The sequence below is a fragment of the Ipomoea nil genome, unplaced genomic scaffold, assembly GCF_001879475.1.
Source record: "Ipomoea nil cultivar Tokyo-kokei standard unplaced genomic scaffold, Asagao_1.1 scaffold1421, whole genome shotgun sequence".
Classification (NCBI taxonomy): Eukaryota; Viridiplantae; Streptophyta; class Magnoliopsida; order Solanales; family Convolvulaceae; genus Ipomoea; species Ipomoea nil.
In genome coordinates this window covers 6,186,386-6,210,975 of record NW_017617849.1, presented here as the reverse complement: position 1 = coordinate 6,210,975, position 24,590 = coordinate 6,186,386, and the positions used below count along the sequence as shown (strand labels likewise).

Genomic DNA, 24,590 nt, shown 5'->3' with positions numbered 1-24,590 from the left:
TTAGAAATTTAGTTTATTTACTCGAATAATTTAAATATAATTATTTATATGACATTGTAACTCTTGAAAAGACAATAAAGTTAAAAGATGGAATAGAAATACCGTCTCAATATTTTTTTATTTCACTTTGAAATATGATATTTGATATGTTTTTGAACTATAGATATATTATTGCTGGGCCAAGGGAATTTATAAAAGGGTTACATGATTTTTAATGATAGAGAAATTGTTGGGCGCCAATTTGAAAAGTTGATTCTATTGTTGTGTTTTAGAACTATGTCACTAACGGCTACACACGTTTAAAAAAAATAAAGTTATACATTTACTACTAGCTATAATTTGAAACATAATGATAAATTTTTAATCTTGACAATTGACATGTATGAAAGTATGTCGCGAATTTGAATGTATATGTTGTGCAGTTAATGCAACTCTAGCATCCTAGGCTTGGAACGTTGCAAAATAGCCACCATAGACATAAGTTGACAAACTTTTGAATGAATAATGAGATGAGATGAAATATAACCGTTATTTCTCTAAATTAATAGAAATAAAAAGGGTAAATGTGATATTATTGCTCAAACATGATGTTGGATACGTTTTATGAGCATATTGCCGAAAAAAATATTTTAGGTTGTACGTGTAACTAACATGTACATGAGCCGTTATGTTGTGGAATCGTGTTCACTTTGCAAGATGAACACAGTTCTATGTTCATAATTATTGAACTATATATTCATAATTACTGAACTATATGTTTATAATTATAAATTTATATATTCATAATTTTTAAACTTTATATTCATAATTTTTGAACTCTATATTCATAATTACTGAACTATATGTTCATAATTTTAAAGCTATATATTCATAATTTTGAACTTCATATTCAAAATTATTAAATCTCTATATTAATAATTACAGAACTATAGATTCATAATTATGTTTACAACTCTATATTCATAATTATAGAACCATATGTTCATAATTTTTGAACTATATATTCATAATTCACAACTTGATATTCATAATTATAGAACTATATGTTCATAATTTTTGAACTATATATTCATAATTATGAACAGTTTTAAAATCGTATCCACCTTGATTCCATAACATAATTTGACCGTGTACATGCGGCCAACAATTCATGAATCTTTGCTTTCATATTTTTTGTTCTATATATGATATTCTATTTGCAGATTTACGATGATTAGAGATATACTTGCGTGAGAAAGCCAATAACATTTTCCCTTTAGTAATTTGAGAGCGATAGTAGAATATAGAGTCTCATTCCATTTCCAAATTTGATGTGTGGCTGGTATTTTGATCATCCAATATACCATATCTCTTACTCCATCTATATCTTACAAAGTATATTCTCTCTATAATTTATTATGATAAAAACTATATAATATATATAATTTTTTATAAAGCTAGTTATTAAATTCATACATCGTATATACTTATTATTTGAAAGGATAGAACATCATAAAGTGCTACTAACAAGTAATATCTTCTTGGACTAATACTCCCACCATTGTGTGAGTTTGTTGTTGTACTAGTACAAAAAGAACTTTCTACATCTGTTGTACATACTTTTTTGTGTAAATAAGCCGCAAATTGTAGTTGTGAAAAGTACGCAAATTGTGTGTACTTTCTCGGTGTATGCACTAGGGTCATATTTGAAGAAAATTGAAGGGTGCATGGCATTTTCTCAACGAAAAGTGCTACATGTATTCCCATTTTATACTTCAAACTTGTTATCTCAAACACAAAATTTTGATATAGACACTTGTATTAAAATTCACATAAAAAAGTAACTTATCAGAATCCGCTCGGAATAAAATGTAGGGAGTACAAGTAGTAGAAGTCTTTCTCAACATATATACACGTACGGAATGAATATAATACACGTCAAGCATAAAAAAGTTTGAAAATAGGGAATTGAAAAAGCTAATCCATTTTTATTTTTTAGCTCAGACGTCACCCTATGACACATGCAATCATCTGAAAGTGTATAAAAAGGTGGTACAAAATATGCACCTTCACGGGACTAGTAGGTTCATCATATATATCGATCTCGATCCCTTTAATTTTATTGAATTGCTTTGCATATTGCATATGCTTTTCCAGGCTGCAGCTACGTCTTTGAATATTATATATTTCCATGGGCAATAATGAGTGGAAGAGAATAGGTAGCCGGTTTTTAATTTGTGGCCGTTAGCGCTGGGATGCATGGCCTCTCTCAACCACAATCCACAATGCGCCGGACCAGCCCGATATTCTTATAGCGACAACTACTCCATCCACAACCACACCCACATATACGAAATAATTTTTATTTTTATTTTTTTAAAAAATCTTCTTTAATTTGGATTTACATGCACATTCTCTTGATAGGCATGGATTTCGCCACGTATTCATATAGGGGTGTTGAGGCTAAAGATTTGAAAGATGATTATTTTTAAATATTACTCCTAAGTTTTTTTTTTTTACCTACTGAAACACAGAGAACCAATAACGCCTCTACTGAGGCTCAAACTCATAATCTTCCATATGGAAGTCAAATTCGAGTACCATTAGACTACATAGTCCTGGTGATTTGACTGGAGTTATTTTTAATCTATTTTTTTATAATATTAAATTTAGTATTAATATGCAAAATTTATATATTTAAAAAGTACACTAAAAGTACTATTAAACACAAACAATCAAATTTAAAAATAAATATGTAAAAATATTCAAGAAAAACAAAAGAAAAAAGCAAAAGTTAGTTTGATTCGTGAGTAGTAAGTGTAACAGACGGAGTAATATATTTGAATATATTTTGAATAATATTGATATTATCTAAATTATTTAATTAAGGGAAAAGAGTCAAATAGGCCCTCAAACTATTGCTCAAAAGTCAATTAGGCCCTCCAACTTTTTTAAGAAGCAATTAAACCCCTGAACAATGTATTTTGATGCAATGAAGTCAAAATACAGGTAAATGACCTGTTATCCCAAGTCATTGCAAATCCGGCGACATTCCGACATATTTTCAGACAAAAAAGTAACCAGCACATAGTGAACATGTGATAGCTATACGGGTTGAGACACGAGCAGGTAGGTGCTCGTGTAGAAAACATAAAGAAAACCATTTGGAGATTAGTGGCGCATGGGCGGATACATAGGCACGTAGGCGCTCGTGCATCTTGGCATAATGTCTTCCTTATTATTTTGACAATTTTAACATTAGAATTAGACTTGATGATCTTCATGCAATTTGTAGCCCCTTGATTTGTCCTTTACAATGGCGTAAGAGTCACTTGATTTGGACATTCATACATTGAGATCTTGTCAAAATACTAGTAATGGACATGTTGTGCGATGATTGCAATGCCTTTATCTTTTACTTGACTTTAGCCTTGGTTTGTCCGTATATATGATCAAAACAAGTGAAAAATCATTCGTTGTCTATGTACATCAAACATATGTTAGCCATGATTTTAGCTTCACATTGGCTCCCATCGACTCCAAATGCATTCATAATGCTTCAAAGATCATTTAACTCATCTCAATCATCAACAATTATACAATGAAATTTATATTCCTATTAATTGCTTTTATATGGAATTTCAATTCCATTTCCCATAAAATATTTTCCCCGAACTAAACGGGCCCTTATTGTTTGAGAGTCTATGCAATTGTTATATCATGCACCATGGCGCATTGTGCACCCTGCCCAAAACGATGTTGTTTTATCTATTAAAAGTTTATGTGTATTATGTTAAGAGTTGATGTATATTATGTTAAGAGTTTATGTGTATTCTGTTAAGAGTTTATGTGTATTATGTATTATGTTATGAGTTTATGTGTATTCTACTATGCCATTTTGTACATTCAAAATATGGATTTTTTTTTTTTGTTGAAGTTAACAATAGAAATAAAAAACAAAATTTCTTTAAAAAAAACAGATACAAAACGATGTCGTTTTAGCTAAGGCGCAAAATGCATTGTGCGTCATGGTGCCCGATATAATTTGTCGAGTCCACGTATGAACTATTTTGGATCTCCAAAACTGGGTCCTTCTAAAATTTTACACGCAATATTTGGAAACAGGCCCTTGAAGCCCATTAAGGGATGGTCACCAACAATTGGGCCTATGTGAGTGGGCTACCAAATTCGGCCCATAATATTGCCGCGCGGACAATTTTTCGCCGCGAAACTGAAATCGGGGATTTTCCATTTTCGCCAAATACTGGCGGGAAGATTGAGGAAAAATGGAAAAATATAAAATAGGCGTAAATTGTTCGGTCCCCGAGAAAAGGGGGGTTTCATTTCACTCTTTTTATTTTTCTTCTATTTTCACTTCATATTCCTCTCGATTTTCTTCTCAAAGACGTTTCGTCTTGATTCTTCTTCTAGGGTTTCGATTTTCCACTAGAAAATCCGGCAGATAGTTATAATTTTAACCGGAAGGTATCTTGTTTTGGGTATCCATCAGTTGTTGATCGTCTTCTCTTGACTGATGGCGGAGCCGATGATAGTCGACGTTGTGGATGTGGCAAGTTCGAAGGGTCTAGATCCTCAAAATGACGTCACCGCCAAGAAGACATTGAAGAGAAAGAGGGCATCTTCTTCCTTATGGGAGAGTCCTGAAGAGAAAGAAGCTAAAATCAAGGCGTTGCGCGAAGAAACGGAGGGTTTGTTCAGGTATTATAGGGAGGTGATGGAGAGCAGAGTGGTTGAAAATGTGGAAAGTGTTATGCATGGCGTCTCGATGAATTCAACGATTGCTTGCTTAATGGAGGAGAGCAGTCTTCCGCTCTCGAAGTTAGTGGATGAGATTTTTGCGAAAATCAATGCCCTGCCCGATGGAGTCAAAAGCAATGTGGAGAGTATTAGTAAAGCCGGTGTCAAGAGCGCTGTGATCTTGGTTGGGCAAAGATTGTTCTACGGAATACCTAGCGCTGACGCCGATGTCTTGGAGGATGAGTCAGAAACCGCCCTCTGGTGCTGGGAGGTAAATTTCAATTTCAGTCTCTTTCCTTAGTCACGTCAAATCTGATTACTAGCATATTCATTCGATTTTTAGTACTCTTTGTCTTGTTTTAGTAGTTTTTTTTTTCCCTTTAGTTTGTTAAGTAGTCTAGTTTTTCATTTGTGTCTTTGGAGATTTATTTTGTACCTATTTAATGTTTCCTTACCTAAAATTTGCTGATTACCTATTTCAGCAACTTGATTTGGTATTGTGGTCTGTGGAAGTTCAATAACCATTTTACTAACCTTTGTTATTCTCATCAGCAGATTTGTTTAATTTTGTTATTGATTGTACAATGTGCTGTGTCTGAATGACTAACATCTACAACTGCCTCTTCTTGATGTGCAGACAAGGGATGTTAAATTGTTGCCAAAGTCTGTGCGTCCTACTCTGAGAATCCGGCGAACTTGTCGGAAAAAGATACATGAGAGGATTTCTGCGGTATCAGGTATGTTATTAATGTAATGCATCTCACTATGTATTTATTTTCTACTCTTGTCAATAGGTTATGCTATAAGTTCTCTTTGGTACTAATGGTTCTTCTTGCTTGAGGATTCTCATTGAGTAATGAATGTCAAATGCCAATGTGCAAATGCTAGATCATTTCACTGGGTATATTGATTCACCAAATTTTACCATTTTTTAAAAACTTTGTGAGCTGTTCAGTTTTTTTCTTCAATAATTACTTGGGAATTCTTTAGTGTTATATTGGAAAATCTATATCCAAATTACCACCAAAAATGATGTAGCATCGATGAATGTGTTATTATTTGTCAGAAAGAAGTAGCGGCAGCTTGGTATTCTTGTTTCTTAAAATTTCTTTACACGGAAAAGTTGATTAATATGTCTCAGAAGTTGGAACCAAACCCAATTATATTTTGGTGATTATTGATTATTGCTTCAGCTTCTGTTTATTAACATAATGCTTTCTTTTGATTTTCCCAGCAATGTTAGCTGCTCTAGATAAACCAGAAAGTCATGGAAATTGCAGCAAAGAGCTGATGAAAGCTTCAGAAAAGCTTTGTAAAGTCTTAACTGAAGCAGATATACGTTTATTAGTAGACAACATTGAACAAAAAAGCGGTGCTGAAATGTGTGTATTAGCAGCTGTCTTGTTATGGTATTTTGTATGCTTGACTTCCAAAATTTTTAATCAATTTCTTTAACTTCTAAAGGGCTGAGAAGGAGACAAAGAGCGAGAAGTTTTTGATCAAGCAGTTGGAGAGGAGCAAAAGAGAAGCTGAAAAAGAGAAAAAAAGAGTAGACAAGGAACTTCAAAAGGAAAAGTTACAGAGTGTAAGTCCTCCTTGTTTTATGTGTGTTGACATAATGCCTATAGCCTATGCTTTATTTATTTTCACGTGGACGTTTAATGCATAATTAATGTGTATTGAGTATGTTTTTTGTTTTTTTGTTTTTTTGTTTTTTTTTGTTTTTGTTTTTCCTAACCAGGAGAAAGAGCTGAAGCGCTTGCAACATGAAGCAGAAAAAGAGGAAAAGCGCCGTGAAAGAGAAGAATCTGAACTAAGAAAACAGTTAAAAAAGCAACAAGAGGAAGCTGAGAAAGATCAGCGACGCAAGGAGAAAGAAGAATCTGAGTTGAAAAAACAACTTGCTTTACAAAAACAAGCTTCACTCATGGAGCGCTTTCTTAAAAAGAATAAGAGTAGCTCACCTTCTCAGAGTGATCTTTCTTTGAACAGTACGATGCCAGATTTATCCTCTGACAAGGGGGACAAGATGCTTGAATCTGTTACTACATCAATGGACTCTATCCTTTCACACAATGATGGAATAAATGCTGAAGATCTATGGAGGTAAATTTGCCATTTCTATTTGACAGTGCTGTTTTTGCTATTTAATTTTCTTAATGAAATTGCTATTAATTACTTTTTTTGGTTACTGTATAGATCACATTTGAATTCTTGGCATGGCTTGGGTCACCTGATTCGTTCAAATGGAAAGGTACATTGGGGCATTCGTCGTGGGCCTAGAACTAAAGTTGTTAAAGAGCTCAAGCTAACTACAAACAAAGGACTCACTAATGATGATGAGTTAAGTGTAGTGAAGCTTGTTGATAGATGGGTTGACTCTAATACTGATAGCACATCCTGCCATGTGAATCCAAAAAGTTCGCAGTCTGGCCAGAAGAAATTACCAAAGATAAAACTGTTGCAGTTTGATAAGAGTCATAGGCCTGCATTTTATGGTGTTTGGCCAAAGAAAAGGTGACTGACCATATTTCCACACTCGCACATGTTCCAGACAATTACTTTAACCATTTAGATGTGCACCATTCATGCCAAATTTCTTCTTGTATTATGTTTTCTTATCATATTACCACCTTATTTGACTGTGACTGTTGAGAAGTTTACACATGGTAGTGCTCCTAAATGAAATATCAGTGAACTCTTATTGAGCTTTTCTCTTACTTAGCTTGGAACAATTTCTATTCTTCTCCTTATTTCTCTGTTGGGGCATAAAAAGTTCCATATCTATATTTGCTTTATTGATTATGACATGATTGAATATGGTGGAACTCGCTATCTTATTGCTTAATTGTTTGTGAATTTTAGATGCATAGGGCCTTTACCATCAAAGCGTTATATTTAAATGTCATTTTGATGATGGTTTGCCAGTTATGAGGATAAAAATGAAGATAAATTGAATTTGCAACTTTGTTACTTTAAATGTTGCTTTTGACTACATGAGCTGTTATACTGATCTTGCCAAGTGTTGCTATGATCTCATGTATTTATGGTTTTCTTCTTACCAGTGAAGTAATTAGACCATGTTGCCCTTTCAAGAAGGATCCGGAGTTGGATTATGAGATAGACAGTGATGAGGAGTGGGAAGAGGTATTTCTGCTTTATTGAGCATCTCATTTGATTTGATTTTTTCATGAGGGTTCTCTTTTACTGATAAATTGATATCACAGGAGGAACCCGGTGAAAGCCTATCAGATTGTGATAAAGATGAAGTTGAAAGTTTAGATGAAGAATGTGCTAGAGGTGATGATGAAGAAAGTGAAGATGGTTTTTTTGTCCCAGATGGATATCTGTCCGAGGATGAGGTATGTTTATCTTAAATCTACATTAAGCATTTTACATTTTCAATATTTTCCCCCAAGAATCTTTCTTCAAAGATTCCCATAATCCAGAACTACCCTCCTTTTGATGGATGGAATCAATTACAAAATGAAGGAATCTAGTCTAGGCCTAGCTAAATAAAGGCAGATTTTTTCCTTTTATTATGGTGATTATTTGCCATTTTGCCCAACTTTATCTACTCTGTGCTGCAGGGGGTTCAAGTTGACAAAACTGGATCTGATGTGGCGGAGACAAAAGTTTCACCAAGCTCGAAGCAGGAAGCTCAGACTGAAGAGTTCAGTGTACTTCGACAGCAGAAGTATCTCAACAATTTAACTGAGCATGCACTTAGAAAAAATCAGCCCTTGGTTATATTGAATTTTATGCATGAAAAAGCTTCAATATTGTTGGATGAAGATGTCAGTGGTAATGATAAAGTTGAGCAACTATGCATGCATGCTTTGAGGATGTGTTCCTTCCCTGGTCAGCCATCGATAGAGATATCATGTTATCATATGGATGAAGAGGTTCAGGAAGCTGGCCCCTCAAACAGCAAGATGGTTGCTCCCTCACAAGTTGCAACAACAGTTGCTCTGCAGGATTCAGATTTACCTCAAGTTGTAAGTTTTCTATTTTTGGAACATATAGTAATGAGATCCACAAGAGGGGGGGGGGGGGGATGGGATTAAATCATAATCATTAATTATTTGTTTCATTATGTAACTGAAATTTTGTGCTTCCTTCACCATTAATTGAGAGGCCCTGCTCACACAAATTTCAAACTGATGCTCCTCCAGGTATCTGTTATCCGGTCATGCTCGCATGGCATAAACAAAGTTGTTGAGTCATTGCAAAGTAAGTTTCCCCACATTGCAAAGTCCCAACTACGGAGCAAAGTGCGGGAGATATCAGATTTCTCTGATAACAGATGGCAGGTTAAAAAGGATATTCTTGTGAAACTCGGGTTATCAGTGACCCCAGGTAAAACCTTGATACATACCCTTGGCAAACTAGCTAAGATAATTTCTTTGGGTGGCTAAAAGTTGTGTCCATTTTGCAGAAAAGGTTAGTAGTGGGAGGACAAAGAGTATTGCCGCATTTTTTTCAAAACGGTGCCTGCCACCTTCGACCAATCCCAATGAAACTTCCCCACAACCCTGCCAGAAAACCAATTCTGCTGGACTGCTCCAGGAAAGCGAGAACAAAATCGAATGAGCTGCCACTTTTTTTTTTTTTTTTTTTTTTTATGCTTATGGACTTCCAAGGCAGGAAAAGCAAGAACAAAATCCGATGAGCCTGGAACGCCTTTTTTTTTTTTTTTTTTTTTTTTTGTAATGCTGGATCCACAAGGCTTTTTTTTTTTTTTTTTTTTTTTCTTTGTTACTTTGATCCTATATACTCCGTATATGTTATCAGAATTCTGGTTTTGATCTTCAGTTTTATTGTATTTCATGTACGTATGAAGTTTGGTGCTCTGCTTCTTATAAGACAAGATTTAGTTTCATTTCATAGGGAAATGGTTACAGACTTACAGCATAGAATGAATGATATATAACGTAACACCCAAAAATCCACTCATCAGATTTAACACTCCCAAATTAAATAAACGAATAAATAATAAATACAGTGATAAGAGTGAATATATTAAAATGGGTGAGGCCTTAAATGTAATTTTACACTTGGAAGGGCCATGGCCAGTTCTTGAGCTCTTCCTCATCGTGAACAACCTTGCCGCTCCTCATCGCAACGACGCCGTTGGTCTCCGCCGCGGCCTTGTACTTGAGGATGAACGCCAACGTGAGCACCACCCACTCCAGGCAGAAGATGAGAGCGCAGAGGCCGCCGGCCAACCTCAGGATCATTTCGCCGTCTTCTTCCCTCACGTACGACTTAAGATTCCCAAGGAAGTCACCGGTGCGCGTGAAGATGAGCACAAAGACGGAGCCCTGGAAGATGGCGGTGAGGACAGTGGCCACCATGCGAGTTCCGTACAGCTTGACGCCAGTGTCGGAGGAGACGGAGGCGCAGCCGAGGACGGCGCCGCCAATGGTGAAGACATGGAGGAGGATGAGGAAGAATCCGCAGAGAGAAGGGAGGAGGCGGAGGGAGAGGGTGAGGAAAATGCAGCTGGAGGCTGCACCCAGCAGAACATAGTTGCAGCAGAGGAAAGCCTTTTGAGTCCCGGAGGAGTTGGAATCGTTGCCGCCGAGACGCAGACCCATTTTTCGTCGAGAGATTTGCTGAGTTTCAGATATAGTGAGAAGGTTGATGGGAAATAGGAGCTCAACTAGGAAATTGCTTTACTGAGTATGAATGAAATACAGATGGGAGTGATGGTATGTATATATAGTAAAAGTGGAGAAGAAGAAGAAGTAAAGGTGGAGCTCCAACGGTCATATTTGAAATCTGATTACATTATTGAAATCAAATCTGACCGTTGTAGACTACTAGGCACAATTTTTGTAACGGATGTCTCTTTATTGAGCTGGAAATGAAAATTTAAAAAAATGGAAAAACATACTTTTATGAAAAAGTAAGGCAATACTACAAAAGTACAGAGTAAATGATAAGGATGTACAATATTATAAATAAAAGTTTTCGAATAAGGCCAAATATGTTAAGAAAAATCGAATAATAAGTAAAATTTTCACGTTTTCAGTAATTGGTAATTAAACATGCCATATAAGAAAAATCATTCTTTTTTTTTTTTTTTTTTTTTTTACAAAAAGCATGACTACTTGAGGAAGGTATATTTGAACAAGGAGATCATCATTATGACTATCTCTCCATCACACAAAAGGGAAGAGAGTCATGCAAGGAGGCATTCACTAGCCGTCTTGCAATAGTTATGCTGTGAAAACGTGTTCACCATGTGCATGATGAACACAGGGGTAGATTCATAATTTCTATACTGTAGATTTATAATTTTTTTTTTCTTTGAAAATGTAGATTCATAATTTTGTTTTTCATTTGTTGTTAACGGGATAGATTTATAATTTATAAGCTGTAGATTCATAATTTCTATACTGTAGATTCATAATTTATGTACTGTAGATTCATAATATCTGTAACAACAAATGAAAAACAAAATTATTAATCTACATTTTCAAAATAAAAAATAAAAAAATTTATGAACCTACAGTATAGAAATTATAGATCTATCCCTGTGTACGTTTTCACAGCATAATGTACGGCCGTCTTGTCTCTAGATTGGGATGAGGAGATAATTGTTATTATTATTATTATTATTATTATTATTATTATTATTATTATTATTTTCTTGGTCCAAGCCAACTTGTAGAGTAATCAAATTTTTTATGTAAATAGCCAACTAAACCATTTTTATTCAGATCAAGATGGTAACATTAAAAAGATGTAAATTGCACAATTTATTTATTTAATTATTTTTATCTATTTAATTGTTGTGGATTGTGACTGCACATGTTATTAACCCAATAATCTAATTGCATTAAGTACAAAAGTTTAATGGTATATTTTGTTTGACACTTATTCCTAAAATAAATATATTCATACTATTTGGTTTTGTAAAAGAGTGATTTGCATTGAAATTTCGTGTGAAGCAAGACGGACGCTTGTTTTTAGTTTTAATGGGAACTCATTAACCCCCTCTAAAGCCAAATCAGCATTTCAAGGAAGGAAACACAAAGAATACATACACACATACATACATGCATCTCCCCTCCCTCCATCATCACAGTATCAAATGGGTGAAACAAACCAAGAGGACTAGGCTGCTGCAAATAAGCCTCAAAACTGGTAGCTTAGCTTTGCTTCACAATTTGTTTGCTTCAGGCAAACCCAAACCAGCATGATTTGAGTAAATTTTAACTTTTGGAGACCACCGAAACCACAGCCACCAAAATTGTAAGACTGCTCTCATCTTTACATAAAAGAAGCCATCTACTTAATGCAAGCTCTAATATTTAAAGTATATACATACATGTCGCGGGCTATGAAAATTGATGTTCGCCTCACAAATAGCACACTAAATGTATATAAATTACACAGCTTTGCACGCCACAAGTAATATAATACAGAGTAAATCACAAGTAGTACATGTTCATTATATTTACATGATTTGCATGCCACACACATAAGTAATGAAGGAATAGACAGAGAAAAAGTCAAGGGACTAATTTGAGAAAAAGATCATAGTCGGATGACCATTTCGAAAATTAATTCAAAATAAAAATCATGGAATAAGTGTGTCATAATATTTACATCAATGGTAAGTTCCACAAAGTTAGGCTTCCTGAGTGAAAAATCCCATTGGAACCAAACACTTGTAACACACTTACGCACCCACCATAATTTTCCTAGAATTATGTTCATATTTGTGGTAGCACACTCTCTTCTCACCTTATAAATCAGTTCTGGGCGATCATTTCAGTTTCCCATCTGGATTTCAACCAATAAAACAAAAAATCTAATAAAAAAAAAAAAAAAAAAAAAAAAAAAAGAGGATGGGTTCCAAGGTGATTCAAGCTGCATTGATTTTTTTCTATGTGGCATATCTTGTAGCAAATGTACAGGGTATTGAAGTTAGTGTTAAAAAATCTGGTGCAAAAGGCGACGGGAAGTGCGATGATGCTCCGGTACAAACATATATGCAATACTATATATATATATCTCTCTCTCTCTCTTATATATATATATATATATATATATATATATATAGTTTGATTTGATTGTATTTTGTGGTTTATTTGAGTAGGCTTTTAAGAAAGCTTGGGGTGAGGTATGCAAAGCCGCGGCGCCGAGCACGCTGAAAGTTCCGGCCGGCAAGTATATGGTGGGTCAGATTGGGTTTCTAGGTCCTTGTAAGAGTGCCATAACATTTGATGCGGGAGACGCCACTTTTATCGCGCCAACCGACCCCACTGCGTTCAAAACAAAAGACGGATGGATTTTGTTCAGCATGGTTAAAGACTTGACGGTCACCGGTGGCACTTTCGACGGTCGGGGTTCCGCCGCCTGGAAGATAAACAACTGTAATAAGAATTTCAACGGAAACTGTAAAAACCTCCCCATTGTAAGTACTCAATCCGATCGAGAGTCTCTTATTATTAATCTATTCTTTTATTTGTTTATTATTCATTAAGAATTCAAATGAATGCATATATTTTTAAATAGAACCTCAACTTTGGTACGTTGACGAACGGGGTGGTGAAAGGAGTAACGTCGGTGGACAGCAAGTTTTTCCACATGAATGTGATACAGGCCAAGAACCTAACGTTGAGCAAAATCACTATCAAGGCGCCGGGGGATAGCGCCAACACTGACGGAATCCACATCGGTCGTTCCCATGGGGTTACCGTCGATGGTGCTGAAATTAAGACCGGCGATGACTGTATCTCCTTTGGGGACGGTTGCCAGAATGTGACCGTTGAAAATGTGAAGTGCGGCCCCGGCCACGGAATCAGTATTGGAAGCTTAGGAAGATACCCTAATGAACAACCGGTGATGGGAGTGACGGTGAAGCACTGCAAACTCTCCAATACTCTCAACGGCGTTAGGATCAAGACGTGGCCGGCGTCTCCGAACGGCGTCGCCTCCGGCATGCACTTCGAAGATGTGACGATGGACAACGTCAGCAACCCAATCTTGATCGATCAGCAATACTGCCCTTGGAATCAATGCAAGACCGGCGTTCCGTCGAAAATAAAGATCAGCGACGTTAGCTTCAAGGAGATAACGGGGACGTCGGCGACAAAGGTAGCGGTGAAATTACTGTGCAGCTCCGGAGTACCGTGCAACAAAGTAGTGCTGAGCGGGGTGAAGTTGGAATACAAAGGAACCAACGGTAGCGCCATATCGGAATGTGACAACGTGAAGCCAACACTCTCCGGCAAAAATTCCCCTGCAATTTGTGATGCCTCTAAAAAAGATGCCCCTGCCCCTAATGCCCCTAAAAAAGCTGCCCCTGGCCCTGCCCCTGCCCCTACAAAAGCTTAGCTTAATCACTCTGTGTAATCCCGTCTCTAATTAGAATTAGACTTAATTACGTGTTTGTAAATAAATAGCTTAGATCAGACCAAGGACCTTGTAGTCCAATGGTATCACGTTGCTCCCCTATATGGAAAGTGATAGGTTCAATAACTTAGATCAGCACTCCTATATGGAAAGTGATAGGTTCAATAACTTAGATCAGTGTGCACTGCACCAGATCAGGGGTCGTGTTTTTTATATATGCACGACTGAAAGGTGAAATTCTTTTTTTTTTTTTTTTTTTTTTTAGTAGTAGTACAATATATCTTTTCTATTCTATTTGTCTTGTACATTAATTTCATTCAGTTCATTATTTGGGTGACAAGGAAAATCGGCAGGTCACTAGGTTAATTTACAAGAGTCAAAACTTTGAATTAGTAGTATATAATTAGTTCAAGACGCCAGGCAAGCGTGGTGTTATGTATAGAAAGCTAAAGGCCCTTTGGGTTGGGGTTTAACCTTTTGGAAGAATGTATATAAAGCTAAAGCTAAGGATGAGCACCCTACGCAAATTATGCCCTGGAAATGTGTTCACCGTGAATGGTGAACACAAGTCCAAACGACGTCGTTTTTACGCAAAAAAAAATAAATAAAAATTCGTGGATGTGGAGTTAATGGCGCGTGTTTGATCAAATTATGAATTTTCTGTTATGAGATTATGAATGTAATGTAAATTCATAATCTCATAACAGAAAATTCATAATTTCATAACATAAAATTCATAATCTCATTACAGAAAATTCATAATCTCATGACTAAAAATTCATAATCTTATAACAGAAAATTCATAATCCCATGGTTCCAAAGTGAAAGTGTAGGCATGGTTCCAAAGTGAATGTGCAGGCATGGATTCATAATTTATGAATGTCCGTGATTTCGGACGGGAATGTGTAGGCATGGTTCCAAAGTGAATGTGCAGGCATGAATTCATAATTTATGAATATCCGAAATCATTGCTCACCTCAAATTAAAGTGAAACTGCGAAATGTGAAAATGAAGAAGAAAAGTCACGCAATTAATTAAGAAAAAAAAAAAGAAGAGATAACGGTGTACTAACACCGTTGGAACCGTGTTCACCATGAATGGTGAACACGGTTCCATGGCATAACGATTGAGCACCCCATGAGTGGTGAAATATAATCTAAAAACATAATAAGTGTGAATGAAAGTTATACCCCTGATTTATGTCCGTTTCTTTCGTTAAGTTTTTTTTGTACATTATGCTATAAAGGTTGTACATTAAAATATTTTGGACAAACATACCCCTACCGTTATAACTTCCGTTATCTTTTCCACTATTGTTACCATGCACATGCATCCACCATATATTTTCTTATCTTCTTCATTAATAATATATAATATATACACATTAAATATTTGAGTTATATGTTAATTATTACATACATATAAATATCAAATTTATAAAGATGATTTACATTATTATTATTATTTAGAATAATTTAAATATCTAAAATCTAAATAAATTTAAAATTGTAATATAATGTATTAATATTGGGCACCTATTTTTTGCGCATCGCACATAAAAAAGTTACTAGTATATAATATATATGTTGTTATCCTATCATTCATCAATAATAAAATTATTGGAATTCACATTTAATTTGTCTTGTTCTCTTTTGGTTTGATACATGCATCTCCCCTCCCTCCATCATCACAGTATCAAATGGGTGAAACAAACCAAGAGGACTAGGCTGCTGCAAATAAGCCTCAAAACTGGTAGCTTAGCTTTGCTTCACAAAACTACAAAACTACTGAGGGGGGGGGGGGGTTAAAAAAAGGTGGGATAAAGTACAAATAAGCCACTTAACTATTTGGGAAACAACAATTAAACCATCGAACTCAAATAACCATCAAATAAGCCATTGAACCCGGAAAAAAAAAAAAGAAAAGCAAATAAGTCATTGAACCCTTAAAAAAAGAGCAATTAAAATTTTTTATAGGTTAACCCCAAGTTTTTGCTAATTGAATTGCCAAATGTTTATTTTATTTACGTTTATTATTTTTTTATTAATATTATCCACTTAGATAGTATTATATTTTAAAATAATTATAATCAAAATAATTTTATCTTGTTGAGATTTGATTTATTTATTTATTATTATTTTTTCACTAGATCTTTTGTTTAAAATAATAATAATAAATAAATAAATTAGATCTAGACAAGACAAAACTACTTTGATTATAATTACTTTAAAATATATTACTATGTAGATGGATTATAATAATAAAAAAACGTAAATAAAATAAACATTTGACAATCCAGTCAGTAAAAACCTGAAGTTAACCTGTTAAAAATGTTAATTGCTCTTTTTTTCTGGGTTCAATGGCTTATTTGGAAGTTATTTGAGTTCGATGACTTAATTGTTTTTTCTCAAATAGTTCAATGGCTTATTTGTACTTTATCCCAAAAAAGGTTGATGGGTCTGTTTTCTACTCAGTTTACATGCATGTTGGCGTGCAACAAAAATAGAGAGCTAGCAGTGGAGACTTGTCTGTAAGAAAACAACATCTCAGAGTCTAAAGGATTTGTGTATCAAATTTAGTAATCTTACATAATCAGCCAAGTAGAAGCAAGCATTTATAATTTCATTGTACATGGGGTGGGGTAGGTAGTTGCGCCCACACTCCCTCCACACCCTCCCCTTCCTTAATCATCGGTTTCTAGCTCTGCGCCAAACTTCTCCAATCTTTCAGCTTCCCCATTCCAATCTCTGACCAAAGAATGATTTACAGAACCATCATCCTCACTAGCATGTACCTGTCTCCCCGCAAACCTTCACAAACAAAACATGTGCCAAATATTATTAAGTTACAACAGCCAGCCAGCACAGGATAAAAAACATCCTGGACACTTTTTTCCTTTTTTCTCTATGCCAAGGAGATGCATGAAATGAAAGCCAATGGTAGCAACTAGCAAAGCAACAGTTCATTGGCTGGCTGGCTGGCTGATTATGATGCTGGAGGCATTTCTAGAATGAATAGACAAAACTGTTGAAAACTAAAGAGTTAGGTTTATCTATAGGGTTGTGTCTGTTTATGAATAGGTGTCAGTTATGGGTAGTTACTTACAGTTATGTATTTGTGTATATATATGTACTGTGTTTCTAATACAGAAACACAGAGAATACCAATATAATTTCAGTTTTATACACATTTCCTAGTCCTTGATTCTTCACATTGCTTCCGCCTAACTGGCGGGTGGTGTTATTCTCCACCCGCCAGGCCATTCCATCTTCCAAATTCAACAAAAACTCCATTTAAAGTCAACTTACCATCGTCCATTCATCATCTCAATGCATTTGCGGGCATCCTTCCTGTCTTTGAATCTCACCAAAATAACTCCTTGTGGATGATTTTCACAAACCTGAAAGAGCAGCCAAGCTGATATAGTGAGATTGATCGGTCCAAACCTTGTACAGATAGATATCTAAAACACATATATACTAAGTAGAGATTGTTTTAACCAACAGACCTTGACTGAATCAACTGGGCCAAGTTTAGCACACTCCTCCTTGACATCTGCCTCCAACTCAGGTCGCAGATTTTCATCAGCCTGTGGTCAATAACTAGGCATTTTACAAGGAAACAAATTTGAAAATACATATAACTATGATAGTTTATGTATCAAGAACACTTGACTTTAGACCATCTTTAGGAATGTAAAAGACACTCACAAGCCCAGAATTAGAGAAAAAATAATAAATTAGAATCATCTGGCTGTTTAAAGATACTTTTAGATGATGTAGAAACAAGGACCATCTAAGAAGAGACTACAAGGGCACTCCAAGTTGTTCAGAAACATGTCAGGCCAAGGCTACTGGGGAAGCAGAAGCCAGTCACCCTTTTCACATCCTTCCCCCTTGTTCTTTCATCCTCTGGTTATATTTGGCCAACCAACATATGTTTATGTACTTCAGATCGCATTTACAACAATACTTTGGAGCAAATGCAGGTTTCCTAAATTGTTCAATAGTAAATGTCACAGAGGAGCACACCTAAAAGCTTTGCATGATTTGCGTTTAGACAAAGAATAGCAAAAACGATACAAACTTTGGAAAGTGTCTTTGAAAATAAACAAAACAGAACATATGCACACAAAACTGCAAAGATATCTTTATACAGAGCATGGTTGCAGTAGGCGCTAGGCGCTAGTCGGGCGGCCGGGCAGCGCCTAGGCGGTCTAGGCGGCGCCTAGGCGGATTCTAGGCGGCGCTAGGCGGGCACCAAAAAAATTAAAAAAAATAGTAACAGACTTGTAGTTCGACAATTTTAATGAGGTTGTTTTCAACGTTCACTCAAATAACACATCTAAATAATTGAAATAATGATAATTTATAAGTCATAATGTCATAATAATATTAAAATCAATAATTAATGAAAGACGACATCGGTCAAAAACGGTCAAAATCGGACGAAATCGGTCGACTCGGCCGAGTTGGCCGAGTTGACCGACTCGGCCGAGTTTGGCCACCCAGGCCGCCTAGGCGGCTGGCCGAGTTTTTGCCAAAACTCCAAGGCTCGGGGCCGCCTAGCGCCTAGGCGGCTAGGCGGCCGAGTTTTGCAACCTTGATACAGAGTAGTGTTGGAAGCAGCCAGAGTGAGAAAAGAAATTGGAAGCTAGATGAAGACACAATACCCTTAGCTCAGCTGGTGTAAACATATAGCGAAGCAAAACAGTAGCTGGAATTGACACCTTCGCATCATCCCGACCACCTAATGCAGTCAGAAAGAAAAAATTAAGATAATTTGTAATGTCAAAGATTTTAGAATAAAGATTGAAATTTCCAGAAGTAGTTCAACTCTAGCTAATAAAGATTAGGTAACTGAATGTGAAAACACCTATGACCTACCCCAACCAAGCATCTTCTGTTCGACCTTTTGAAGTTTCCTCTTCTTTTGCTTGTCTGCTTGCTTGGATATGAATTTGTCTCCTGTGAAATCAACACACACACATTAGTAGGTTGGCGTTTTCTATTTAGTAACTTGATAGTGACAAGCACCAAATTATATCATTATAAAGCACAAACCCAATTCAAGACAAAGAATAGCATCCATGTTTCGAACCTTTCTGTTCGAACTTAGCTAGCGAAACTGACATAGGAATCTTGTCACCAAGCCGTAGTGGTGCCCCATCCAAAATTTTGATGGCTAGATCAACAGATGGTTCCTAATGCATTTTGGAGAAAAATAAAAATAGATTAATGACCAAAAAAAAAATGAACAAAATCAAACCATATTTAGTATTCTAGGCATGAACCAACCTTCATATATGTTACCAGTGCATCACCCTTGTTCTTTCCAGTTTGCTTATCAACATATATCTTTACTCGAGGCTTTTTCGTATCTATATCCTACATTTTCCAATGATACAACATCATGAAGTCCATCTGAAATAGAAGTTTGTGCAGTGCAACATAGTATACTCCACTTTTGATGTCTTGAGCTTGATTCTCTCTCTCTCTCTCTCTCTCTCTCTCTCTCTTTAAAATAACCTTAACTTAGTAGAACCAAAGGAGCTAATCAGGATTAATAGCCTATTACAAAGTCCTATGAGTTCTCCATTCTCCCAGCAATAAAGTCAAACAGCATGAGCCAAAATCACAAAGGAGGTTGCCTAAACGAAGCTGGGTGTTACATTACTATATAATGGACAAACATATGTAAAGTTTACACCGTATGACTTCATAACAGACTCACAGGACTAAATTCCTTTAAGATACTGACCACTTGAACTTGGAAAAAATAACAAGTTAAAAATAAAGAAATACTGCCTCTCGTGATATCAAGCTATACTTTGAACTTAACGACAAAAAAAGCAGAAACTTGCCCATAGCACATCATTAATGTTAAATATATGGTACGTCTACCCCATAAGAAGGATATATACAACAAAAGGGGCACAGCAATGCCATTCCATGGAGACTGCATGAGTGCATTCAGATAATATGATCCTCAGACCTCAATAATGCAACTACAACCCTCTAATTACTACCCCTAAGGTCAATGCAACTTCATCAAATATATGATGGACATAAAGTATATGCAGTAAAAAGTGCAAAGAAAACATAAAACATAACTATAAGGATAAACTATAGTTCTCTCCTACCAAAACACGCACAGGACTCCTCAAGGAACAAGACAACAAAATGAAACCTAATTACTGGGTATTGGGTAACCATAGCTGATTTTACTTTTCACTAAGTGCATGTTTGGACCAAATAGATATAAAAAGTTCTTTTTATTTCAAAGAAATTATAAACAAAGAAATTTCAGAATCTTTTTTAAAATGTAAGAGGGTAATTTAACAAAAATATAAGTTAATAACTCCTCCTATTCTCAGAAGAACTTTTTCAAAGAAGCTGCAAGTTGGTGCTTCTCAGAAAAAGAGGCAAAAAAAAAAAAAAAACCTTTGTAAAATACATTGTTTGGCCCACCTTATGGCATTTTGGAACAGAAAAGCTCCAATAAGCTGCAGGCCAAACAAGCACTAACTGGTACCAACATAACTTCAAAGTTTTTCTTGCATGCATTAAATGCAGAAACACATACCTCCTTTATAATTCCACACTTGGAAAATACTTCAACTATCTGCATGAAAAGCCACTGCTTAGTACGAGGGACAGTACATGGACCAACTGAAGAGGCCACATTTTCATAAAGATGCTCTCTAATCAAAGTTGTAAGCTGTAACAGCTGAACAAGTCAACAAACAATAGCATTCTCTCTCTCTCTCACACACACATGCTATTTGCTATATATATATATATATATATATATATATATAATTATACATGTGTCAAAAACAAAATACAGCTCACCTCATCAACAGTAACATCTTCCGGCAATCCTGTCACATATACATGAGTATTCACTTTTAATTCAAACCAACTATCTGGAGGTTTATTGGCTTCCTGCAAATGCATCAAAAAATGAAACCACGGTAATCGGTTAAAATATTTTATATAAGAAAATGTACTAAACTTGTTTGCATTTGAGAGACAAAAAATGAAACTGCCAACTGAAAGGAACAATTGAACAGGTATGCATGCAAATATGGCATCTAGACACCTAGTAGGATAATACAGATGATGTAAACACGAAAACCCAAACAAATAGGGAATGGCAGGAAGTAACCTTCTTTTCAGACATTTTCTCAGGCAATTTTCTCTTGCTACTGCATGTTGCTTCCTTAGTTTCATCAGACTCCTTACTCTCTTGTATAGTCGTTGAATCATCCACTCTGCCATTATCCTCAACTTCCTTTTTGGCAGAATCATCAACCCCTGGTATTGGAAAGACTTCATCCTCTCCTACATAAATCATGTCTTCCAAACCATACTCATTTCTTTCTGATGCAGTTTCCTATTACATTTGCATTTCATTTCATCAAATTATTGCACCCATGTAAGACAAAAATGAAACCTACATAGTTAATGCTACAACGTTGTATAGATAACAATGTGTTGAAATATAGAAACTAGAAACCCTAGCATAGCCCTAGTTTTAACCTAGACCATCAGTTAGGCCCATTATATTTCTATATAAGCATGCACCACCCTTAGAATGTGAATAACGGAATATTATTGTTATTATTATTATTATTATCAATCTTTATTTTGATTGTAACACACTTATAGCTTCCACCTAACTGGGAAATAGTGGCTTTTCCCACCCGCTAGGTCTTTCAATCCATCAATTTCAATATGATATCAAAACCCCTAACCCTAGGTTTAGTAGTGGGCTTAGCCCCACTTGTGTCTTGTGTGTATATAAATATAGGACTTTATGTATAGTTTCACGTAGAAATCTCAATGCATATGTATTATTCAAAATGGCATTTCAACACAAAGAAATAACATTATGAACATAAAATTACTAACAGAGAACAGAAATGCCAAAATCTATGTTTTGACTGTTTAGGAGAGCTGCATAAAGCAAACACTTATGCCAGTATTAGGTTTAAATAGCCAACCTGAGGAACCCAAGCCCTAAGAGATTTGTCCCATTTGTACTGAGTACCATCATCATCAGTAAATTCTTCTTCACCCTCTGGTGGAGTGGAAGGCCTGTCTAGATCATCATTGATCTCTGCTTCAGCCTGTTTGACCTCCTTTTGAAACTTCTCAAACTCATCTTCATCATTAACAGAGGTCTCACCAGCTGCCCAAAAAGAATACAACAATTACCAAAATAAATCCTCAAATGAAGTCTACAGCTCAATTAGCAATTTGACCAGACAGTTAGTCACACATACTTGGATAACCAGTGCTCTGTTGAGGTATATCCGCCAACAATCCAGGAATAGAAGATAGCGGCTGCCAATCAGTTCTCCCTTCAGTCCACACAAGGGTGCTCTCCACAAGATACCCGCTTGAATAATGCTCTGTCCAGGTGAATTAAACAAGCATATATAGACGGTTCATTACCTCCTAAGAGCATTTGAACATTGGATAGAGATGCATATTGGCTACTTGTGGAACTGAAATTGCCAATAAGAAATACAAACATGCAAAAGAGATAAGAAAAGAAAGCATCTCAGGAATGAAGAAGAAAAGAGCTGCAGTAACCTAATGCCCAAGTCCAAAAACTATGGGACAGACTTACAAAATTTCCAGTATACAGCGGTAGGATATTAACAGAACTAATGCTCATCAGTTTCCAACATTGAATCACTACCAGTTAAGCATTAACACTCACCCCGCAACTCAGCAGCAGTATAAGGGCCAATTTGTTGTTGATCTTGACCGAGGACGTACCAGCCACCTTCAAAACTCATTCCGGAATTCGCAATAACACTGTTATCTTCACCTAAATAATTCACAGAAACTCCATTAATTATTTAATTTCAATCCATAGGTAACTGTAGGTAGGTTTCAGCACAACTACATACAAACTCATAAATTTGCAATGTAAAGCCAAGCAATAACCGCGACTAAAGCCCCCGATAAATATTTAATCATGGAAATGAGTAATCTTAAGCAGGAGATTCCGTAACCTTGTTAACCGACAAGTCAAACTCAAAAGAATCTAAATTAAAATTACAATAAAGGAGATATGGAAGATATGCAGATGATATTGGAGGTCGGAAGGTAAGGGGGCTGGACGAGGTAGGTGGGACGGTGGGAGGTTGAGTTTTGTGGAGCGGCGAGGTGAGGTGGGGGAAGACCGCCGCTTACTGGCGGCAAAAAGGTGGAGAACAACTAGGGCAGAAGAGAGCTGTATGAAGCCTATGCTTGAGAATGGCACCTTGCGGTAGAAAGGATGGTGTCGTGAACTCACCGTTGACATGCTGCGGCGACGCCATTGAAGCCACCTTGCTTCCTGACGGCCTCGCCCCCGTCTCTCTAAACTCTAGTGGTTTCTCGTCGTTGATCATTGGGCCGGGTCGGTGGGTATGTATCCGGTCTTTGGAGCGGGTTGAACCATATTTTTAGACTAGATCTTCCATTTGTCAAATTTTGTGACAAAAATTCCTAATTTAGCGTGCCCTTTTCCAATTTTCTTCCAACCTTGACCCCAGTGATTTTGGGTCATATCTAGTATTCAGAGTTTGCCTCAATTTGATACCGCTCTCGCGACCTGCACCAAAATAGTGCTTCACCCTTAGATGTTTAGTCAAGTGTTGCATTTCAACGCATTTTGGGAAGAACCAACTAGTTCTGTGTTCGAGTGGGATTCTATCTCTAATCACAATTCATCCGCTAATTCTTCAACATCAGTCGGTTTGAACCTCCACTTAAGGGTGGGAATAGGCCAGATCCCTTGTAGGGGCCTATGTCATGGCCTAATTAAAGCCTAGTTAGGCCTAGCTTGTTTAGTAAAAAGGTCAGGCTTGAGCCAATTTCATAGCATATTAAACTAAACAGGCCAGACTCGGCCTTCAGGCCTACAGGCCCGGCCTATGTATGTATATATTCTATTCTATACCTAATATTTTTATATTTATAATATAACCCCAAGTATATATAATTACCAATCCTTAACCCTCCACCTCCAAAATCACATTCTAAATTATGATTCAACTATAAACATTGATGTTAATCCTGCTATAAGTGTTCTTATTGTGTAATTTTTTTATTAACTGTTCTTACTATCATAATATTTAATGAAATGTCGCAACTTAATTATGTGAGTTGATTGTTAATCTATACTATATATAAAAACAAAATCATGGAATTTTAACTTCCCGCCCAATTCCTAAAAAATCTCTCTTCCTAATAAAATATATTGATTTCTACTTTCCCATTCGTACAATAATTCTGCGTTAAAATTCTATTCTAATATTATAATATAGTGTAATACAATCTATCTATATTATATATAAAAACAAAATCCTGAAATTTTAACTTCCCGCCCAATTCCTAAAAAATCTCTCTTCCTAATAAAATATATTGATTTCTTTTTTCCCATTCGTACATTAATTCTGCGTTAAAATTATATTCTAA

At 35.9% G+C, this 24,590-nt stretch overlaps 3 protein-coding genes across 6 annotated transcripts; 2 read left to right on the top strand and 1 right to left on the bottom strand.

Annotated features, from left to right (window-relative positions):
- Positions 1-4,322: 4,322 nt before the first annotated feature.
- Positions 4,323-9,381, top strand: LOC109188157 (chromatin assembly factor 1 subunit FAS1). Its single transcript, XM_019338708.1, has 11 exons — positions 4,323-5,008; positions 5,375-5,474; positions 5,972-6,119; positions 6,202-6,322; positions 6,479-6,843; positions 6,937-7,254; positions 7,803-7,884; positions 7,965-8,099; positions 8,328-8,735; positions 8,913-9,096; positions 9,176-9,381. The coding sequence occupies exons 1-11, from the start codon at positions 4,514-4,516 to the stop codon at positions 9,328-9,330; spliced, it is 2,511 nt and encodes an 836-aa protein (XP_019194253.1). The 5' UTR covers positions 4,323-4,513; the 3' UTR covers positions 9,331-9,381.
- Positions 9,382-12,570: 3,189 nt separating this feature from the next.
- LOC109188159 (exopolygalacturonase-like) lies at positions 12,571-14,363 on the top strand. Its single transcript, XM_019338712.1, has 3 exons — positions 12,571-12,731; positions 12,851-13,168; positions 13,270-14,363. Exons 1-3 carry the CDS (start codon positions 12,600-12,602, stop codon positions 14,089-14,091), a joined length of 1,272 nt encoding a protein of 423 aa, XP_019194257.1. The 5' UTR covers positions 12,571-12,599; the 3' UTR covers positions 14,092-14,363.
- A 1,488-nt stretch (positions 14,364-15,851) lies between these two features.
- Positions 15,852-23,543, bottom strand: LOC109188158 (splicing factor U2AF-associated protein 2). Of its 4 annotated transcripts, XR_002055359.1 has the most exons (15): positions 23,392-23,543; positions 22,843-22,953; positions 22,400-22,528; positions 22,118-22,305; positions 21,280-21,507; positions 20,964-21,056; positions 20,695-20,733; positions 19,407-19,496; positions 19,210-19,312; positions 18,996-19,076; positions 18,782-18,858; positions 17,618-17,698; positions 17,418-17,509; positions 16,558-16,919; positions 15,852-15,921 (listed from the first exon to the last, which is right to left on the bottom strand). XR_002055359.1 is itself a non-coding variant. In XM_019338709.1 (14 exons), the coding sequence occupies exons 1-14, from the start codon at positions 23,519-23,521 to the stop codon at positions 16,793-16,795; spliced, it is 1,569 nt and encodes a 522-aa protein (XP_019194254.1). In that variant the 5' UTR covers positions 23,522-23,543; the 3' UTR covers positions 16,552-16,792. The 4 variants fall into 4 exon arrangements, 3 of the variants coding, with proteins under 3 accessions (XP_019194254.1, XP_019194255.1, XP_019194256.1); XM_019338709.1 differs by lacking the exon at positions 15,852-15,921 and having other exon boundaries at positions 16,552-16,919; XM_019338710.1 differs by lacking the exon at positions 15,852-15,921 and having other exon boundaries at positions 16,552-16,919; positions 23,425-23,542.
- Positions 23,544-24,590: the final 1,047 nt, after the last annotated feature.

What these genes read in the sequence shown, in the direction of transcription:
- LOC109188157 (XM_019338708.1), top strand. Translation starts at nt 4,514, where the DNA reads ATGGCGGAGCCGATGATAGTCGACGTTGTGGATGTGGCAAGTTCGAAG. An exon ending in GTGATGAGGAGTGGGAAGAG is followed by an intron (nt 7,885 to 7,964) that starts GTATTTCTGCTT and finishes TTGATATCACAG; the next exon opens with GAGGAACCCGGTGAAAGCCT. An exon ending in GATATCTGTCCGAGGATGAG is followed by an intron (nt 8,100 to 8,327) that starts GTATGTTTATCT and finishes TCTGTGCTGCAG; the next exon opens with GGGGTTCAAGTTGACAAAAC.
- LOC109188159 (XM_019338712.1), top strand. Translation starts at nt 12,600, where the DNA reads ATGGGTTCCAAGGTGATTCAAGCTGCATTGATTTTTTTCTATGTGGCA. An exon ending in GGAAGTGCGATGATGCTCCG is followed by an intron (nt 12,732 to 12,850) that starts GTACAAACATAT and finishes TTATTTGAGTAG; the next exon opens with GCTTTTAAGAAAGCTTGGGG. An exon ending in ACTGTAAAAACCTCCCCATT is followed by an intron (nt 13,169 to 13,269) that starts GTAAGTACTCAA and finishes ATTTTTAAATAG; the next exon opens with AACCTCAACTTTGGTACGTT.
- LOC109188158 (XM_019338709.1), bottom strand. Translation starts at nt 23,521, where the DNA reads ATGATCAACGACGAGAAACCACTAGAGTTTAGAGAGACGGGGGCGAGG. An exon ending in AGAAAATGTCTGAAAAGAAG is followed by an intron (nt 21,057 to 21,279) that starts GTTACTTCCTGC and finishes ATGCATTTGCAG; the next exon opens with GAAGCCAATAAACCTCCAGA. An exon ending in TTACACCAGCTGAGCTAAGG is followed by an intron (nt 17,699 to 18,781) that starts GTATTGTGTCTT and finishes TATTGACCACAG; the next exon opens with GCTGATGAAAATCTGCGACC.